The 18,933-nt window shown below is 44.0% G+C and overlaps 1 protein-coding gene across 1 annotated transcript; it reads left to right on the forward strand.

Annotated features, from left to right (window-relative positions):
- The first annotated feature begins 5,690 nt into the window (after positions 1–5,690).
- On the forward strand, positions 5,691–14,319 carry LOC128306364 (irregular chiasm C-roughest protein-like). The gene is made up of 8 exons (XM_053043853.1): positions 5,691–5,948; positions 6,030–6,195; positions 6,263–6,792; positions 6,867–7,527; positions 7,624–7,763; positions 8,387–8,610; positions 8,678–9,036; positions 10,898–14,319. The coding sequence occupies exons 1-8, from the start codon at positions 5,691–5,693 to the stop codon at positions 11,377–11,379; spliced, it is 2,820 nt and encodes a 939-aa protein (XP_052899813.1). The 3' UTR covers positions 11,380–14,319.
- The last annotated feature ends 4,614 nt before the right edge of the window (positions 14,320–18,933 follow it).

Consider the following 18,933-nt stretch of genomic DNA (forward strand, 5'->3'; position numbering starts at 1 on the left):
TTTATTTATTTATTTATTTATTTATTTATTTATTTATTTATCTCTTTATTTATTTATTTATCTATTTATTTATTTATGTTTCCATTATGAAGGCTTTTTCCGTATTATCCATCTTCTAATAATTCTTAGCTAAATGTATTATTTATTTATTTCTAAATTAGCTGCATAAACTTGACAAAAAAACAATTTTTAGTACGTACACATTTTCCCAACGACTTTATTCTGAGATCACTTATATCTTACAATTGAAAAGGTAACGAATGAGTAACGTACTTATGATTACAGCGTTAGTTAAGGAAAGTAAATAAATTCTATATTTAATAAATCATCCTCGCGTGAGACATCCTCGACCCTTACCACCAAACTACCATCATTTTCAATATCAATTATTAATGTCATTTAACAGATTGACATGATTACTCTAGTGTAATACATTTCTAAACGTAAAACAGACGAATTGCTAAAATTACCTTTTCGTTCGTTTCATTGGAATTTTAAAAAATCTCTTTTGATTATTAATTCCAGGAAACCTGAACAATTTCCATCTTCTTTCGAATTAATTCTGGCTCGATTCTAGGCAAACCGGCAAGAAAGTAACCACAAAAAAAACATGAAACATTTCAAAAATACCCATCCATTCATCGCTCTGCGTCGGTGTCGCACAATTCCACCACATAAAAATGATTGATTATTCCAAAGAAAACATTAGCCAACAGATGATAAGGCAAAAATCTAAAAGTCTTTTCTGTTCATGGCGTAGTTTGGGCCGGTTTTTATATTTTTGTTTCGTTGCCTTTTTTCCTGCAGGAAACCTTCATCAAAATTATACAAAAAAAAATACATCCACTTCCCTTCCACGGTCACATGATGGAGTTGTAAAAAATTATGCCTCGCCGCTAGGTTCCATCAGCATGTTCAGAAGAGAGAGAAAAAAACACAGAGGGAATTAATCTCATACCTTTCACCATCGGAAAAGCGGAACACTCCTGAAAAATCATCTGACATTTTTTCGAACAGAAGGTCGAAAATAGATTTTTGCCTGCGTGAACTTGAAACAATTTTCCAAACGTAACGTCCACCATTTCCACATCCTGCTGTCTGGGCGGTGGGGTGGTTTATTTGTTGTTTGGTTCTTTCAAGTTACACCAGGCAACAGAAAAAAAAACAAAGAACACATTCGTCATAAAAATCATGCTCGAGGAAGAAAAAGTGCTTCCGGGAGGGTCGCATTCGCACACCAGAAGGCAACACCGGCCGGTGCGAGTGATTTGTTTAGTGGTGACGACGTGTACAAACAACAAACACACCATGATGACTAAATAATGTGTGTTTAATCTCCGAAAACTGAGTGAGAACATCATTTGTGTGTTATGTGTTTTTTTTTTGTCGTTTGTTTCCGAATTTCCACCACCGTTGAGTTGTGATTTGTCGCCACCGTAATGTAATGCGGGTAAATTTAAGAACAATGTAAGGAAGAAAACGAAGGAAATGGCAAGATTAAAGGGAGTGGGGAATATCTCGGGAAGCTCGACAAACAACAGCAGCCGCAACCGCATGGATCGTTTCGTAATGAAATAAACAAAACGCTTAATGGCTTTTCCACAATCTCTCGGCGACATGCAGATTAGCCGTGGATTTTCCCGAAAACGCAATGCCGGATGGGGGGGAAGAGGGCGCATGGAAAAGGCGTTTGGAAGTTTGGCGAATTGGGAAGATAATTCTTTTCCCCTCAAACATAGGCGCAACCGATAGATATGGGCAATGGGAAACGAAAGGAACAACGCGCGTTCTAATGACGACGGTCCGGTTCGATGACAGCGAGCCTTAATAATGTTGTGCTGGCCGGTGTGCTTTGTCTTTAATTCCTGTAGATGTACTCTTTTCTTCAAGCCGGCCCAAATATTTGCTAATAACCCAAACTCCTGCTATGCAATCACTGGAATTATCGGTAAGCCTTCGTGCTCCGAACACACGGTTCGGCTGTATCGGTGTAACCACACGACTACCATGGGATGATACACAACAGGACGGCAATCATTACTCGCTTCGTCCGTAGGCTTATGAATTTGACATTAGCTCGAGCCACTTTTGTCATTGAAGAAGCAACCCTCCCCCGCTCCAAAACCGTTGGCAGACTTCGGAAGTGCTCCAGAGCCTTTGCTGCCTACCTGGCCGAAGTGACCCGACCGACGAGCCAGCGGATCTGGTTGCTGGCGCGACTCTGCCTCTGAGCCTCTGAATGATAGCACCGACCTACCATTCCAAACCCACCGTCAACCAACCATTACCTTGACCAGAGATCCGGGGACCTGCCTAATAAAAATGCTCACACGGATCTTCGGGCCACGGAGTCGGCAAAACCCCGGTGATAAAAATAATAATAATTCCAAAGACGCTTACGAGTCCCAGGTGGCTCGTTAGAACTTATTTATGGTTTTGAAAATACACGTTTACGGCACATTATTTCTTGCGACATGAAGCGAGCGGGCTGTTCGAGTTCGCTAGTTTGCCCTGGTTCGGTGGTTACTTCGTATGAAAAGAAGCAAAAAAAGCTGAATTTTTTGTGCCCCTTTCTCTACTCGTTTATTTGCACCACCACACTGTTCGGCTGCTGGTGTGCACGCAATTGCTGCTGGTGCTGGTTTTCGTATGCCGTGAGTGAGGCTGGGTGTAATCAGAACGGACAAAAGCGAAGCGACACACACACGGTCGACGATAAGAATCCAACCGGGCCAAGAAGGAAAACCGAGCCCGGCCGAAGCTGACAAGTTAAGCGGGTCGTTTATAGTACCGTATAAAACTTATGGAATATTCAGGACCTTCGAGACTGTCCCATTCCACGAACTCGCTGTTCAGCACAAACGCTCCGGCCCATATCTGGGCCCATATCTGGGTAGAAGGAAAGCGATGCGGTGAGGAGATGAGAATAGTGGGTTGTGCGAGTGCGGCTTGTAAGGAATTGACATTACCATCAACAAAAACCTAACCACCGTAGCGCCCTGACCCAGTCACTCCCCTCTGCCGCCCGTAACTGTCCGGGTCGGGTGAAAGGTGTTCGAATGGTGACTCTGGCTGCCAGGGACATCTAACAGGCAGTAGGAGCGTTGGAAGCTAAATTGAGATGCAGCTAATACTGTTCCTTTTGCAATCCCGAACGGACCGTGTAGTTACCCGAACCATCTCGGATAGGAAGTTAGTGAAGGCCCCGAACGTTGTGAATAACTTTGAATTTTTTCGCCTGCTCTCGCTCTCTCACAGGGTTGGTTACAATACAGTTCGGTCCCTCCATTTGTCTAGCTGATAACGACTTTTGTTCTGCATATGGTACACCAGGCAATATACATTTACAAAACAAAACAAAAATGGGGGAGGCAACTGTAGTGGCGCGAGAAAACAATCACTGAACAACCTTACCCATCGGCTGAATGATGATAGTTTACTCGATAAAGGTAGCGCCGACATTCTCGTCTAAATGTCATCACCTGCACGTGAGCAGGTGGCTCTATTCGCTGGGGTTTCTAATTGGCTTTCCTGAGATATGCCAGAGATAGTCCAAAAGAGTTCTACAAATCCCTCTTAAGTTTTCTCCTAAAAAGGAACACTCCATGGGCAGAATTCATGTACACACACATTTATAGAAAAACAATCGTGTTGGAAGAATTAACCTATATTAACCTGCATCAACGGTTGGTCTTATTGAAATCATTTATTTAACAATTGAAATGTTAAGTCTAATATGCACTTCAGACTCCATCTATAGCTGAAGATCACCTCTAAGCCACTCGCGGGAGGATAATGCCCACAAAGATATTTGACCTCGTATGTGTCCTAGGAAATAGGAGAATATACTGAAAAAACTATTAGACAACGAAATATACTACTGAGACAAGTAGGTTAGTCTTGTCATTAGTAAGATAACTAACAACCTATTCCACTCTGCTCTTGAAGACATTGTGCATGCCATATCCAAAATATCATATATATGTAAATGTTAACCGTTGTACACTGCACATTGTTCAAGAATTATGAAGAAGTCCTCAAGGCCTTTTTTAAGGAAAGCTCCTCAAGAACGACTTCTTCAAAAAGAGTTGAAGAGTTAAAAGACTGAGCAATTTGAGCACAAATAAGACCGTATATTCTAATTTTCCCAATTATTCTGAGCTGCGGATTTATTGGTTTCGTTGTAAATTTCATCACCTATGTTCCTTGAGAATCGATTACTAATAAACACCTTACCATTTGTTCTAACCTCTTTGGAAATTCCTAGCTGTCTCTACAGCTGTGTAACGTTTAGAGTTGTAGATAGCTAAATCTTGGCCTCTGACGCAGTATGAAGACATTAATAATTCATACCTTTGTTGGGAGCTATACAATTCTTACAACCCGGAACCTCAACCCCAATTCCTGGGTATCAAAACCAATTAAAAAAATATATTGAGGTCTACCGAGTAGCATTGCAGAAAATGCGGCCAACAACCCCTTCAACAAATAATTTGCAATCCTAATATTGCAAATTAAAGGTAAACAAACATTATCTCTACTATTGATATAATCGGAAAAGCAAACATGACTTTCAGCATCAACGCTATCACATATAGGTTACTTCACACCAGCAGAACTATGCAGCGGTGTCTTGTTACCGGACGCTTTTTCGAATAAATCAGCTTACACGCAAAACACGCCGCTTGCTCGGAATGCTAAAAATATATTCCACCACTTATCTTCTTAAAAAACATTCCGGGTATTTTCTCATCGTTGAGAAACACCCATTGCACTGTCTGTATCCCCTGGTGGGCATAAACCGGATCGGAAGTGAATAACTCAAACCGGGTAACGCTCTACGGATAATAACGTACGTAACATCACACACACATGCGAATGCGAGCAAGGATGGTAAGTTACCATACGACAATCCATGTGCCAGGTGCTTCGCTCGTGTTTGAGTTGATAGACATTTCCCGTTGCACTGGTCTGCCCGGCGAGTGGTAAACCAAAGGTGGCAGAGGGATCTAGGAGATTTTTTTTTGTTGAGTGTGCAAATTTAAGAGAGCATGAAATTTTCGTTCCGGAATAGCACGAAATCCCCGGTAAGAGAGACTAATATTTATTTAATTTCTTGCAAAGCGATGCCACAATAACACTGCGACGGGGAAACATTGGATGCAAAAATAAAGTCCTATGCTGTGGCAGGTGGAAAAGCTCGTTGATGTCGTTTGCAACTGACGGGTGTCCGGCAGTAGAAGCGAAAAAAGAAGCAATGAAAATCGAACGCAATCGATGCGGTTACGAGCTAAAATATTCATTGCACTGAGAAAATCGAAGCGTTGAGTCGACATAACAACACTTCAGCGGAATGTTTATTTAAGCGCGTAGCGTGCAAAGAGCCAGTTTTTCTTTCGTGTCGTATTGGTGGAGGTGGCGCTCCACCTGTTCCGGTGTTGCTGTTATTCTAACACACTGCTTCCAATATTCACTGATTTTTCTTTACAGATAGTTTCAGCACGGCAGCAGCACTCGAACAGTACACGGACGCTTCATCCTGAGTTTGTAAGATGACAACCGTGGGTACCCTTACGGCAGCAGTGCGTTACAGGAACGGTTAGGTTTTATTCGCCCCAGCCAGGCAATAGCAGGCACGTACAATCACCTACTTAGATACAATCCAGCGACGGCAGCGACGAGGTACGAGCATGTTCCGTTCATTGGTCGGGCGACGGAAGACGATAGTGCACACCGGCAGATCTCGGCTTGTTGCCGTGGTGTCTCCCTATCCGATCTTTTACCTGTTTCTGTTGCTGCGAGCTGGTAGCGGTGCGAAGCTATCGCCGGTAGCCAACAACCGACAGATTGAGCAGCGGTTTGCGATGGAACCGCAGGACCAGACGGCCATCGTCGGTTCGAGAGTAACGCTGCCCTGTCGGGTGGTCAACAAGTCGGGCCAATTACAGGTAGGTGATGCGGATATGATGTCGCAAAAAGCCTGATCTCTTATTCTGACTCCAACAATTACAATTTGTTCAACTCCACAGTGGACCAAAGATGATTTCGGTTTAGGCACACATCGGAATTTGAGTGGATTTGAACGGTACACGATGGTGGGCAGTGATGAGGAGGGTGACTTCTCGTTGGACATCTCCCCGGTAATGTTAGACGACGACGCCAGGTACCAATGTCAAGTAGGACCCGGAAGAGGAGGTAAGAATAGTGCGCTCTGTCCACCCCAAAACTCAGAACTCCTTACAAGCGTATTGCTCCAACGCAGGAACTCCTGGAATTCGATCGAGATTTGCCAAGCTGACCGTGTTAGTACCACCAGAAGCACCGAAAATCGTCCAAGGTGACTTTATGGTCACGACGGAGGATCGCGAGATTGAGCTGGAGTGTGTATCGGTTGGCGGTAAACCGGCCGCAGAAATAACCTGGATCGATGGGTTGGGCAATGTGCTGACGAAGGGCATCGAGTACATGAAGGAACCGTTGCGAGATGCGCGTCGCTACACCGCCAAATCGATACTGAAGCTTACACCCAAGAAGGAACACCACAACACCACGTTCACCTGCCAGGCGCAGAATACAGCCGACCGGACGTATCGTTCGGTACGGTTGAAGTTGGAGGTGAAGTATGCGCCGAAGGTGAAAATTGCCGTGATAGGAGGTGCTCTCAACGGGGGCCGTATTCTCGAGGGAACGGAGGTTCGGTTGTCCTGTCGAGCGGACGCTAACCCGCCAGATGTAACCTTCCGTTGGTACGTTGGTGAGGAGCTGTCTGAGGCTAATCATGCATCAGAACTGGTGAGTTACGAAAGGCTCTTCCCGCTTCTCCAAAGATATATTCACCATATACAATTTATTACGTACATCAACAGCTCATTGCTAACATTTCGCGGCGATATCACGGGACTACAGTCAGGTGTGAGGTGCGCAACGCGGTCGGCAAGAGTGAGGAGAGCGTAACGCTGGACATCAGCTACGGGCCCAGCTTTCGCGCCCTGCCACAATCGCTCGAGGCTGACCAAGACGCTACCGTAACGCTGAGCTGCGACATTGACGGTAACCCATCGCCGGACGTCCTATGGATACATGAACCTTCCGATCAGGTTGTATCGAGCGCTAACAACGTAACGCTCGTCGTCACAACCGCCACAGCCGGTCGGTATTATTGCAAAGCGAGCGTCCAAGGATTCGCCGAGATAGAAGCAGAGGCTACCGTTTATCTGCGGGGCCCACCTGCGATCAACTCACCGCGCCAACAGTACGGTGCCGTTCATGACAGTGCCCAACTAGAGTGTGTTGCTCTTTCAATTCCCAAGCCCCGACACGTGCTGTGGTCGTTCAATGGGCGTGAAATTAACATCAGCTCTGAGCCAAGCGCTGCCGAATACCGGGCACTGGACATTCCCATCCCGAACGGTGTCCGATCGACGCTAATCATTCACCACTGTCAACGGGAGCACTTTGGTCGTTACAACTGCACTGTGGTAAATGATTACGGCATTGACTTTTTGGAAATTGACTTCGTCTCCAAAGGTACTTTCTGGCTTTGTACAAATTCCAGCGCCTATTACATCACCAATATCTTTCGATCTTTTTCTCTTATTCATTACTGCCTATGGCAACAAGCAGAACAAAATCTGTTACCAGTTATCGTGTTGGGCTCTCTTGGAGGCATAACGTTTTTAATCATTGTCATCGTGATTGTTATCTGCTTGTGTAGTCGTCGAAATAAAAAGAAGCACCTTCCTCCAGCTGACGTCATCCCTAAGGTGAGTACCCTTATCCTGGATTGAGCTGAAGCTTGAGCTTTGAAAGTGTATACTATGTAGTGAGATTATCTTAGTGACTACAATCTCCAGACATTTAATCATATGGCGGATGACATGACAAATCAATGCATTTAGAGAAACCTTCCATAGTATCTTCAGTATCTATCTGGTGGAATGATGGTATCGGCACCCGTCTTCACACGACAGGATCAGATCATAATCTCATCCGGACCAATCCTCCGTAGCAAGGATTGACTATTCGGCTATGTCTAGAAGGTCTTTAGGCCTAGTGAGAAAGAGAGATATATAGTCCTCAGATGTATAGTCTCAAGATAGTAACGATGATCCTCAAGAACTCAGGTTTGGAAGTTAGAGCTGGCAGAAGTTATACGTAATAGAATCACATTAAAGACATCTTCAAGAATTCCAATCTTATGTCCGTTTTTCCGTTAGTGAAATCTGAGAAGTCTTGGTTATTGCACAAAGTAATAGTGCTGGATACAATTCCAGAGCTCCTCAGTAGGACATTTAAGAAATATTGGTTCTTGTCTAATATTCCCTGATGAGGATTTCTTTTCGAACTAAAGTCACATCTTATACCTTTCTCCTGCAACGCAAAACAGTATGATGTACCCGGTAAAGAATGTGGCGAACATGGAGGCACGACGGTAAGCACCGAACATAAAATAGACCGAATCGACGATATGCTGGATGGGGACCATCCGAGGGATACCATCACCACAAACATTGTGTTGAACGTGCGCTCGGCAGCAGTGCCACAAACCGGCACCGCTGCCATCAGTTCGTCTCTGACAGCGCTAAAGGGTGATACTACCACCGATTACAGGTAAGTAGACATCAGGTCTCGTTACATTTGGCATCGCACTAACGTTACTTCGCCTTGTATGGTGCAGCCGTTACTCCGGAGACTTTTCCGACTCGCTGAGTCATCTTCAATGTCAGAAGGCCAGCGGTCCGGGCGGTGGTGTGGGTAGTAGCAACAACAACGGCTACGTCCCGTACGTCAACTATGCCCGCGACTATAGCCCGCCGACGCAGCACCTGATGCAGTTTAAGGCGAGCAGCAGTAGCAATAGCATTGGCAACACGCTCACCGGCAAACCGCCGGCCAAGCCACCGAACGGCCAGTTGCCGACTGGCACGATGACACTGTCGCGAAAACGTACCCCGGCGCCGGACCTTACCCGGCCAGCCGAAACAGGCCTGCCAAGCATCCAGAGCAGCGTGTCCTCCATCCCGAACGGATTAATGAGTAAGTTTTTGTTGTTGCTGCCGTTATTTCTATTCGGCAATGCGGTTACGGCTCACAGTTTTCAGCACGAAAAGAAAGAACTGCCCCCAGACAAAACATGCCAGCTAATGGGGTGGATTGCTCAGTCAATTTGCAACTCGGTATGACCGTAGGAAAAGTTTGATGTTGAAACCACAGCCCCGCATCCCGGTACCGGAAGGAACTTTACTCGTGCCGAGACCACATTTAAACATTTGTCCAGCGTCTGTTGCTGTTGCTGATTTACCGAAAGGCATCATACTTCGAACCGGACTACGGTACGGTTTGATCCTTTTGGCTTTGATTCGGTTATAGGACGAACACCCGAACACCAGTGTTGGCCAGTGTGCGCCTTATGGTAGAATTGTTTTCCCATAATGCCCTGCACAAGGAGAGCGAAAAAAGGGGGCAAGGCATGAGCAAACTAATAGATTTGTGTTTGTCTTGAATTTATTGCTCCCAGTAGCGCACTGCTGCTGGCCAACCGACCAATGCGACGAGAGTCCATAACTTGCACCTCGGGCTTGTGCGCCATACCCCTTTTGCAGGAAAATAAAAAGTTTCCCCCTCTCGCTTTAGAGCGTGCGGGAACAAACAAACTAAAATACCAGGAACTATAACCAGAGGAATGCATAGAGACAAATAAATATGTGCAACGGTTGGCATGAAGCTTGGCGTGCGGAGGGTATTTGCATTAACGCAGTTTGGGATTAGTTTTTATAGTTTAAGAAAGCATTCTTCCAGTGCTGTTTTGTTTTTCTTTCCGGTACGGAAGCTACATCGTACGTACGATCCGGAACAATGAAAAATCGGTCTGGGAAAACTGTAACAGTAACTTTATTTCTGTACTTTGCTGACCAAAATTGCACTTCCAGGTTGTTAAATGCTTCCTTCGTTTACTAATTTTCATAAGTTTACACCACCTCTCACACTAAAGCGCCAGAACTTGTTGTTAAAGGGGAGTATCCAACATGCTTCAATTAATCGCTGCAGCCAAGTCAGCCAGTTTTTAATTTAATTAGTAAATTAATACGACCTGCGTAGCTTGACCGTGTAAAGATTGACAGCTGTCAATCGTTTGCCTGATTGAGCGGGCAATACATAATTGAATTAGATGTTTAAGATCGATGGCCACTACTTGATTGAATTTGCTAGCAAGACCCCATATTCACAAAACATCTTCATTAAAAGTATCGAAAATATTTATTCACATATTGTTTGGGGCAAGATGCTGATCAGCTTACATATTTATATAATAGATATCTCTACAAGAATCAGAATTATAAGATTTATAAGATTTATATGTCTGGTACTATCCAAAGCGTGTCTTAAATTGAATCTCATTAAGATAATCCCTTTCCAAGTACTATCGATCCCATTACAGGGTTTAAATTAGTTATAAGGAGATGAGTAATCTCAAGCATCTAATACGCCTTTTAACGATATCAGACTTGGAATTAATCTGATGATAGGCTCACTGGCTCCAGGACGAAACTATCAGTATTCCTAGAATTACAAGGCCGTGCCAGCATTATAATAGTGTGCTGTACTCTTTTGGTCTGAATTAGACATATAGCAACGACTTTGCTATGAATATTGTCTGTATTTAATTCAATCCAAGATCTTCGGTGTATTAGACCAAGTTGTATATGAGAAGTGGAAAAAGACAATTGAGATGTGAAGAATGTGGATATATTGATATAATGTTCTCCACATGAATGAAATTCCAATGTCTAAACCTTAACTCACTTATGATTTACTTTTGAAAAACGATTCTATTGTTCAAAGATCCATTGCCTCAAGATGTATGAAAAACGTCTAAATGTTGTACAATTTAACCCAGATCATCCCATGCTCGGTTGCCATATCGGACTGGATACGAGGTTCGGTGCCAACTACGGTACATTGCACGGTCGCGGCAGCAGCAGCCCGATGCAGCTACCCCCACCCGCAACGGCCAATCCCGCCGCAACCCCAGCACCACCACCGTACAGTGCGACGCGCAACCAGAACTGTTTGCTCGGGCTGGGACTTACACCCGCACCCGGTGGCACCTCCAGCAGTTTGGCCAGCAGCGGCAACAATTCGGCGTTGCTAGCCACCGGTTCCAGTAGCCCGAGTTCGACGCAGTCCGGTTCGCTTTCGCTCGCCAGCTCGCAGCTGTCGCAGGCAGCATCGATTTCGGGCACGGGAACCGTCAGCGCACCAGGGCAGCCGCAGGGTCAGCAGCCACAGCAGCAACAGCAACCAAACAGCCCTCCCGGACAGTTTATTCTTCCTTCCAGCAACACCATCAAACCGGGCGTGCTGGCGACACACGTGTAAGCCGGCACCAGCGAACCATCTTGTGCAGTGTGCGAGATATTATTCGACCCGAAGCGTGGTCGCATTAGATACTTGTCAATTCAGTTTTAACACACCCATTCCCCTGATAGTAGGGTAGCTAATCCTCGTATAAACTAAGAACTGAGCTTTACTTACTGATCAACACCTCATACGAATGGAGCACACTGTTATACTTTGCCTTCGTTGCAATGCAGGGTGACAGCAAGGTGGACGATGGCAACGCTTCTATCTCCACGGTTTTACGAGCGGATGGCATGCAAGTGGACAAACTTCTGCAGACAGCTACTCGGACAGATACGGATGCCGGCTACTGCTTCGAGACATGCGAGTCCACATTTTAACTCCGTACCAAGAGGTAGATTTTACTCCAGCAGTCCGTATCCAGTATTTGCCGAGGTGATCCATTACCCAACGTTACGCTCAATTGCTGGACGACGTTGGCGCGAATCGTGGAGGCTCAGAAAAACCCATACAAAAAAACAGAGACTAACATTCGACCGTAAACTTTCTAATCTCGTGCAAAACCCAACACATATCCAAGACGCTGATAAGATATAGCCTGATCTACGTGAACGCAAAAAAAAAGAAAACAAAAAAACACACATTCTAGCATTAATTACCCGCGCCACCGGTCGGTACGGTTACGGTACGGAATTGTTAATATATAGTCAATACTACTGTATCGTTATCATAAGCGCTTTGAGCTACAAAAAGGTAAGATTCTATCGTGCTAGTGTAATGTCGATTGCCATCGCTTCGGTTCGTTTTGTTTCCATCGCGTTTCCATGCCCTGGAGCTATCGCACACACACAAAAACCACCTGAATTGAATGCATGAGTAAGTGTGGCCTTGTTCGATGTTGTCCGCCTCCATACGTTAGTGCACGTGTCAAATGCGCATTCTTCAAAGGAAACACGCACTCAAAACACGGTGACGTTAAGCTGTTTTCGTTGTGTTGTCAAAGATTTTAAAAAGCAAAGGGGGTTCCGGTTTCGGTTTGCCCAAACTCCACTTTTTCGAACTCCACTCGCAACTGTGCATTCCCTGTGCTGTTCGCTAAAATTAAGCTTTAGATTACAATCAAACACGGAGGTTGTACGAGCCCGCGACAGTTGGCAATTTGTAGTTTCGGTTTGGATGCAAACATTCCAAAGCAGCCTAACTCCTGTGCCACATCCATATCAACTCTCATATCATAGCTCCCAGTTTTAAAAGTCTATTACTGTGAAACTAAAAAAAACAGCCCCTTTTACCGCCATCCTGTTGCGGTAATAGAAGAGTCACACCAGAGATAGCAGCTCGTCTGCAGGGATGTGAACGAAATCATTAAACAAACAGAATAACACTCGTAAGTATATCCGGCTTTAAGGATGCAACTTGTTGTACCACATCTTGACATAGGAACCAAACTACATCGAAGATTCAGTTATTGGGCTAAAATTTACTAGAAAATTTTAAAGATCTTGGTATTATTGACGTATCTATATGTTTTGCAAAGACGGACGGAGATGCATATGAGTGTCGGGACGCCAAGACTCACACTAGACAAGATTTATACAGTTGTCCTAATCCTTTCTCCAATAAAACATCCCGTAGTTAATCATTGAAGATGCTCTATTGCTGACAACCCCAAACCATGCATAATCTGATTATGCTGATATGTCAGAAGTCGGAATTTCCAGTAAGATAACAATTGATTTCCCTTTCTCGGGTTTGTTCTACTAATTTTTGGAAAGAATATTACCCTAGAAAGTTCGACGTCTGAAGAGAGATCAGAGTACCCTAGAAATTCTAGCAAGAAATAAAACCCTAGTGGCCGTACTACCAATAACATCGACGAACAGTGTTGCACAACTTCATCTATAAAATTTAATATATTTCACGTACAACGAAGATCATTCCATGGTATATTTCCCAATGCAATTCGGTGATATTACAATCGGTGGTAGCCATTTTAAAGCTTAAGTCTAGCGATATACAAACATACTGCCGAGGCAACTAAACAGTAGTATACTTCAGGTCAAACAATTTTCAAAACGGCACTAGCAAAATTACAAACATTGCGCTACATCTAAAGTTATGTTAACTGCCTGATGAAGTTAGCCTGTTTCTTGCGAGGAATATAAGGAAAGTACAAGCGCTAGTGAAGAACGGCCATTTTCCAAACAAAGTGTTTATCCGAGACTATGCAACAATGTTGAAGAAGCCCAGCAAGATTTTACACCTGAATTGTGTTACGAGATTGTGTAGGTAAAGAAACACCCCAAACCAATCGCATCTTGCTAGAAAAACTGAGATGTATTTTAAAAAACTCGCGAGCAAAACAAAACTTATCAGTAAAGAAACCAAATCATCCATTTTAAAATCACCACCATTTATTCTAACCCCTTTCTCTCGCGTTCTCTTACATCATCGCCTAATACACTTTACTAAACATATACAAACTTTACCCTCCCCCCATTCCCATGCAGCATCATATCGGGGAGAGACAAGGTTGTCCAAAAACGAATTTTGGGTCACCGGTGAGATAAGCTAAAGGAGATAGATAGAGTGAACGAGAAACGAAGATATATAGAAATAAAGAGAGAGACAGAGAGAATAAGTAAAACAAAAACACACAAGATCCCATTTACTGTATAAGCGAATGTCTAGATAACAAAGGAATTATAGAAGCTTGCTAAGTATAATGCAGAAAGAAAGAGAAGAGAGAAAACAAAACAAAACAAACAAACAAAAAATAAACGAAACTCTTATAACTAGTGACACACATTGGGCGAATGAAATATCCATTTTCGGTAGTGATAGCTAGATAGAGTACATTTTTCAATTCAAACATTCCAAAACGAAACAACAAACAAGCAAACAAACAAACAAACAAAAAAAAACGGCAACAAAAGAATGGAGCATTTCGGTTTTAAATGCGGTTCATATCCAGCATATCTATTAATGCCACTGTGTATAGGTTGGTTTTATGTTTTCCTTCCGTCATGCTAAAAGAAAACCCGGGAAAAAATAAATTTTATATAAAAGGTGCAAAAGAAGCTTGTATCCTAAATGTTTCAACAGTGATGACACGAAACAGTCTGTTGAGATGGGTAAGTTGTGTATAAACATAAGAATTGATATTGAAATAATTATGCAACTATTATGTATTGCGATTGTACCATAAACTATTCTGAAAGTTTTAATTCTAGCTCGTTGCGGGGGCTTCCAATTGAACTTCAGCAGCAACAAACATGCTAACTCCCAGCAGCAAATTCATACCGTATAACCGGGCACTGATTAACCTCCCCGAGTATTGTTCGCTGCTGCTGCTGCTGCACCGTCGTATCGCTTGAGTCGGAGTATGTAGCCCAGTAAATTTTCTCCAGATGACGTTGGACCGAGGTGTTATTACATTTCCGATTAGTCTCACCCACACGGGGAAACCAGTACTCGACCGTGCAAAGGTGATAACCCCCCTCGCCCGCCAAACTTCCACCACACCGAGTGACAGAGTGCAGCAAAAGTTCGCAGGCGGGTGCCACTGCGATGCGGTTTTAGATCTAACGAGCAAGATGTTTCCCTACGTGCGCGCGAAGTGGAAAAAACAAAATTAAATTTCTCCACCAAGCATAAATAATCCTGGCAGCGCAGTTTCGTGCGCGCTGTGGTGATATGGTTCAGCAGACGGCCTACCAAAAGGAAAGTTGCCACCGCTAAAATACGGCTAAAGCCGTTTTGTTACGCGAATTGCATACTTCGGGGCGAAATCGTTAATATAAATAGTAAAGGTGTCCCGAGCGCCTCTAGTTATGCAATCTACGTGACAAAGGCCACCTTGATAAGAACTTTGCTAACAGCTTGATTGGAGCACCTAACAAGCTCGCCAGGTGGGTGCACCCGAACACTTTCTATCCAGGATCGTCGTTTCCGGATCCGGAGAGCAAATTGGGATGGGGATGTGAGTGTTCTTTTTTTCTGTCGTAGTAAAGCTGCCATATGTAGTCGAATATACGCCAGAACAAAGAAGTTCTGACTCTCCCACGCGCAAACACCGTTGTCCGTAGTGTGCTGAAGAGTGTCGCGTACCGTGCTGCTACGTTCAACGTAGCTACCGTAAGACAGATTTCGGAAACGATTTTGCATTTCATTTCATCCGAAATAGGGTTACGCGAGGGGGTTGGATGTTAGCGTCCAATTTATCCTGCCAATCTCGCGCCAATTATTTTTCATTTATCCAAACGCTCATTTCACTCTCTACTTCTTCGCTACTAATTTAGCGATACTGGTGACGATAGCACCATGCCGTAGCGATATAACGAAAAACACACACACACACCCACACACAAATACTCACATCCATACAAAGCAAAGCATTACTACGTCGTCGATTAGCGCCTAAATTTATTTGTCGAATGCATACGAATTTTCTACCAGCAGAGAAAAAAAACCCGAACCGAAGCAAAACCCCGTAAACGCTAACCCGGTGCGAACGTCCGCTAACGGGACGGAAGTGCGCTTGGGAAATAATAAATATGTTAATAAGAGCGAACAAAATGTAATAACCATAACTATAACGATTAAAATAATAAAAAAGGGCAAATGTTGGCTGGAATGTTGGCCATGCTTGTAGCACGGATAGCGCGTCCGTTCGGCGAGCAGCAGCGCACAAAGACCAGCGTACCCAGTCCAGGCGATACGGTTCCGACGCGAAATATTGGCCCTCGGGCCAGACAGACGGCATGCTATCGCGCCCGGCCATCTTCGCTCGCCGCACCCGCCCTTGACATTTAATTCCCTTTCCGTTTTCCACGTCAGTAAGCGCTTTACAAATCTGGATGTTTCTCCTTTTGGTGGTATCTGCACTACTTTCTTATGCTTTTCTGCTGGGTGTGTCTTATTCGCGTAATTTCCAGCGACTATGTGCTTTGAGCCAAGTTTTCTAGAACCTTTTCCAAATTATGGTGATGACGAACGCTACCTAGCCAGGAAAAGCGCTCCTGGTTTGAGATCAAGTGATATATTTTTTTTAATTTAATGTCTACACTAGTCTTTTACCATAGCACATCGATATGTTCTGCATAATGGTCGAGATGCAAGACGAGTTCAGGAAGATTGCACCATATCAGAATAGTAGCATCTTCATTAACGAAGACAGAAACCTTTATTATTCCCTGTCTGGTTATGCTTTGTCAGATGAATTGGTCATTTCGCTTTCAGCACGACCAGTTTTGGATCAGTTACCGCATGCCACGGTACCCAAATGAAGTACATCCAGTGAAGTTTCGCCTCATAGGTACAAATTCTTTCCCGACGTCCGTTTTATTTTTCGTTTTTGCTTGCCTGAGTAAAGTGCTCTGACATCCGGTTTTATCTTACTCCTCTCTAGAAGTGTCATCACACAGCAGAGGTACTCGAGGTCACTTCAAAACCATGTACGAAGTCGACTCCACCCATCAAGCTCTAACTGCTTCAAAACCCTACCAAGCTGGTGCTTTCCACACACTCAGACATGCTTCATGCACGAAGAGCTACCGCGTCAAGATAAGCATTGTCTCCGTTTCCAATGCATCAAGAAGGTGATGCTGCAAGACACGTGGCATTTGCACACGCGCAAGTTCAGTGGCGGCACCTCTTTAACATGAGCCTACACTTCGACACGAACCCAAACCCCGGGTGTGGACCTCCACCAACCGTTCACAAAATCTTGACATGTACTGCACCGCACGCCTCCAAGTGCATCTGACGCGCGGAATTGCAATGCATGCGAGTGAATATAAAGTTGCGATAATGATTCACAGCAAACAGCGTTAGATTTTGTTTTGGCATCTAACAAATTCCGCTTCTTTAGATTTTGTTGAGAATGGCTTGTCTATTTATGAACTACAGGCAGTCCCCGAGATACGCTATTATAGCGGACCGCTATAACCCGATAAAAATCCGCGTTAGTCGAATCCTGATGCAAGACCGTCAGATCCTGATGGGAGACATCAGATCAAAAGTGCGATCATTAGCATACGATTGAATTAAAAGTCAAAAAACTGTTTTAAAAAATTTTAGTTTAGACTATTTTTTAAATAGTCCAGCATTAAACATAAAGTTTCTGGAACAGGTTTTTTTTTGTCTAACTTTTAAATCGTGCTTATATTTTCGGGGACACCCTGTAGTATAGTAATTTTAAATTTCATACCGTAATTTTTATTCTTTTTTTATACTATATGTAAAAGTATAGTAATTTTAGACTTAATTCCGGAGTTATTCATTTCATCCGGAGCTAAAATGTGGAGTCTCTAGCTGTAGAGTTAAGCTTGAAAATTATCGAACATATTCTCTACGTGTGATGTCTTACTTATTGTTAACGTCAAAAAAAGATAACACGAGAAAAGCTGTCATGTTGGAAGAAATAAATAAACGTCAATAAGAAACAATATTTTATAATCCAATACAACAGTTGTAAGCTGTTATCACCTATTGCACGTCATCACATACTAATGCGAGGTCATTATGAACAAGTGACAAAACACTCACACCCCAACGTGTTTATATTCAACCAATGCAAACAGTTCATAATGCAGCACACACTTTGCATACCACCAACGGTGGGCACGCTTATTGTTTGAAAGAAAGCGCCTGAAGGACACAACGTTTGAGACAGTCACGTTCGACAGCCGGGCATATTCCTGTTTTTACAGAAGACCGGGGTTGCACAGTTTTCGACACACGCCGAAAGGGTTTTTGGGCTTCCATTTCGGTCAGTATAAAAAGCTTTCCTTAACGAATCAAATCGTATCGTACCGAGCGAGTTACAGATTGCAAATGCCCGGCACAGCAAACTGAGCAACATGCCGCTAAATCGGACTCCAGCTAGGTCCTCCCCACCCCCACCCCTCACGAAAACCATGGCGGTACATTGTGTTGCACATTAGAACGGCGTGCATTATTGTGACTTTTTTCTGTTGCTGTCCTTTTTTGTTGCATTTTGTTTTCCTCCAAAGTTGGGTACTGGTGCTACTAAACTCGTGCGCGTTCAACTGTGTGGACAAAATTGCAAGAAAGTACCAGATGCATACGTGCATGCTTTGCATGACGAAGGTGCAAGCATATCCCAATGTGTCTGTGTGTGTGTATGTGACGGTGCATTTCTCCGGTAATCACAAAAAAGGGCCACAAACACACACACACACACACACCCGGCTGCATTCGACTTTGGTGTGAACGTTCCACGCTCGGATGCCTTCTGGATTTTGGGGGCGAAACACTGTTGTACGTCCGATTCGCATTCCGTGGCGTGCCTGAACCAACCCCGGGGCTTAACTCTCGACGTTCCATTGACGCCCTCACACCATGGCCAGTAATACGCCTACAGCATTTGCATCCCGATTTGTTTCGCAAAATTTTCGCATACATTCGGGTAATCTCAATGCATCTTGTCTTGTGATGCGCACCACCGAAATTCCTAGGTGTGAAACAGAGAGTGGGAAAGACAGAAAGAGAGAGAGAGAGAGAGAGAGAGAGAGAGAAAGCGCGAGAAATAGAAAAGGGTAACATTAC

Source organism: Anopheles moucheti, chromosome X (assembly GCF_943734755.1).
Source record: "Anopheles moucheti chromosome X, idAnoMoucSN_F20_07, whole genome shotgun sequence".
In the NCBI taxonomy this organism is placed as follows: domain Eukaryota; kingdom Metazoa; phylum Arthropoda; class Insecta; order Diptera; family Culicidae; genus Anopheles; species Anopheles moucheti.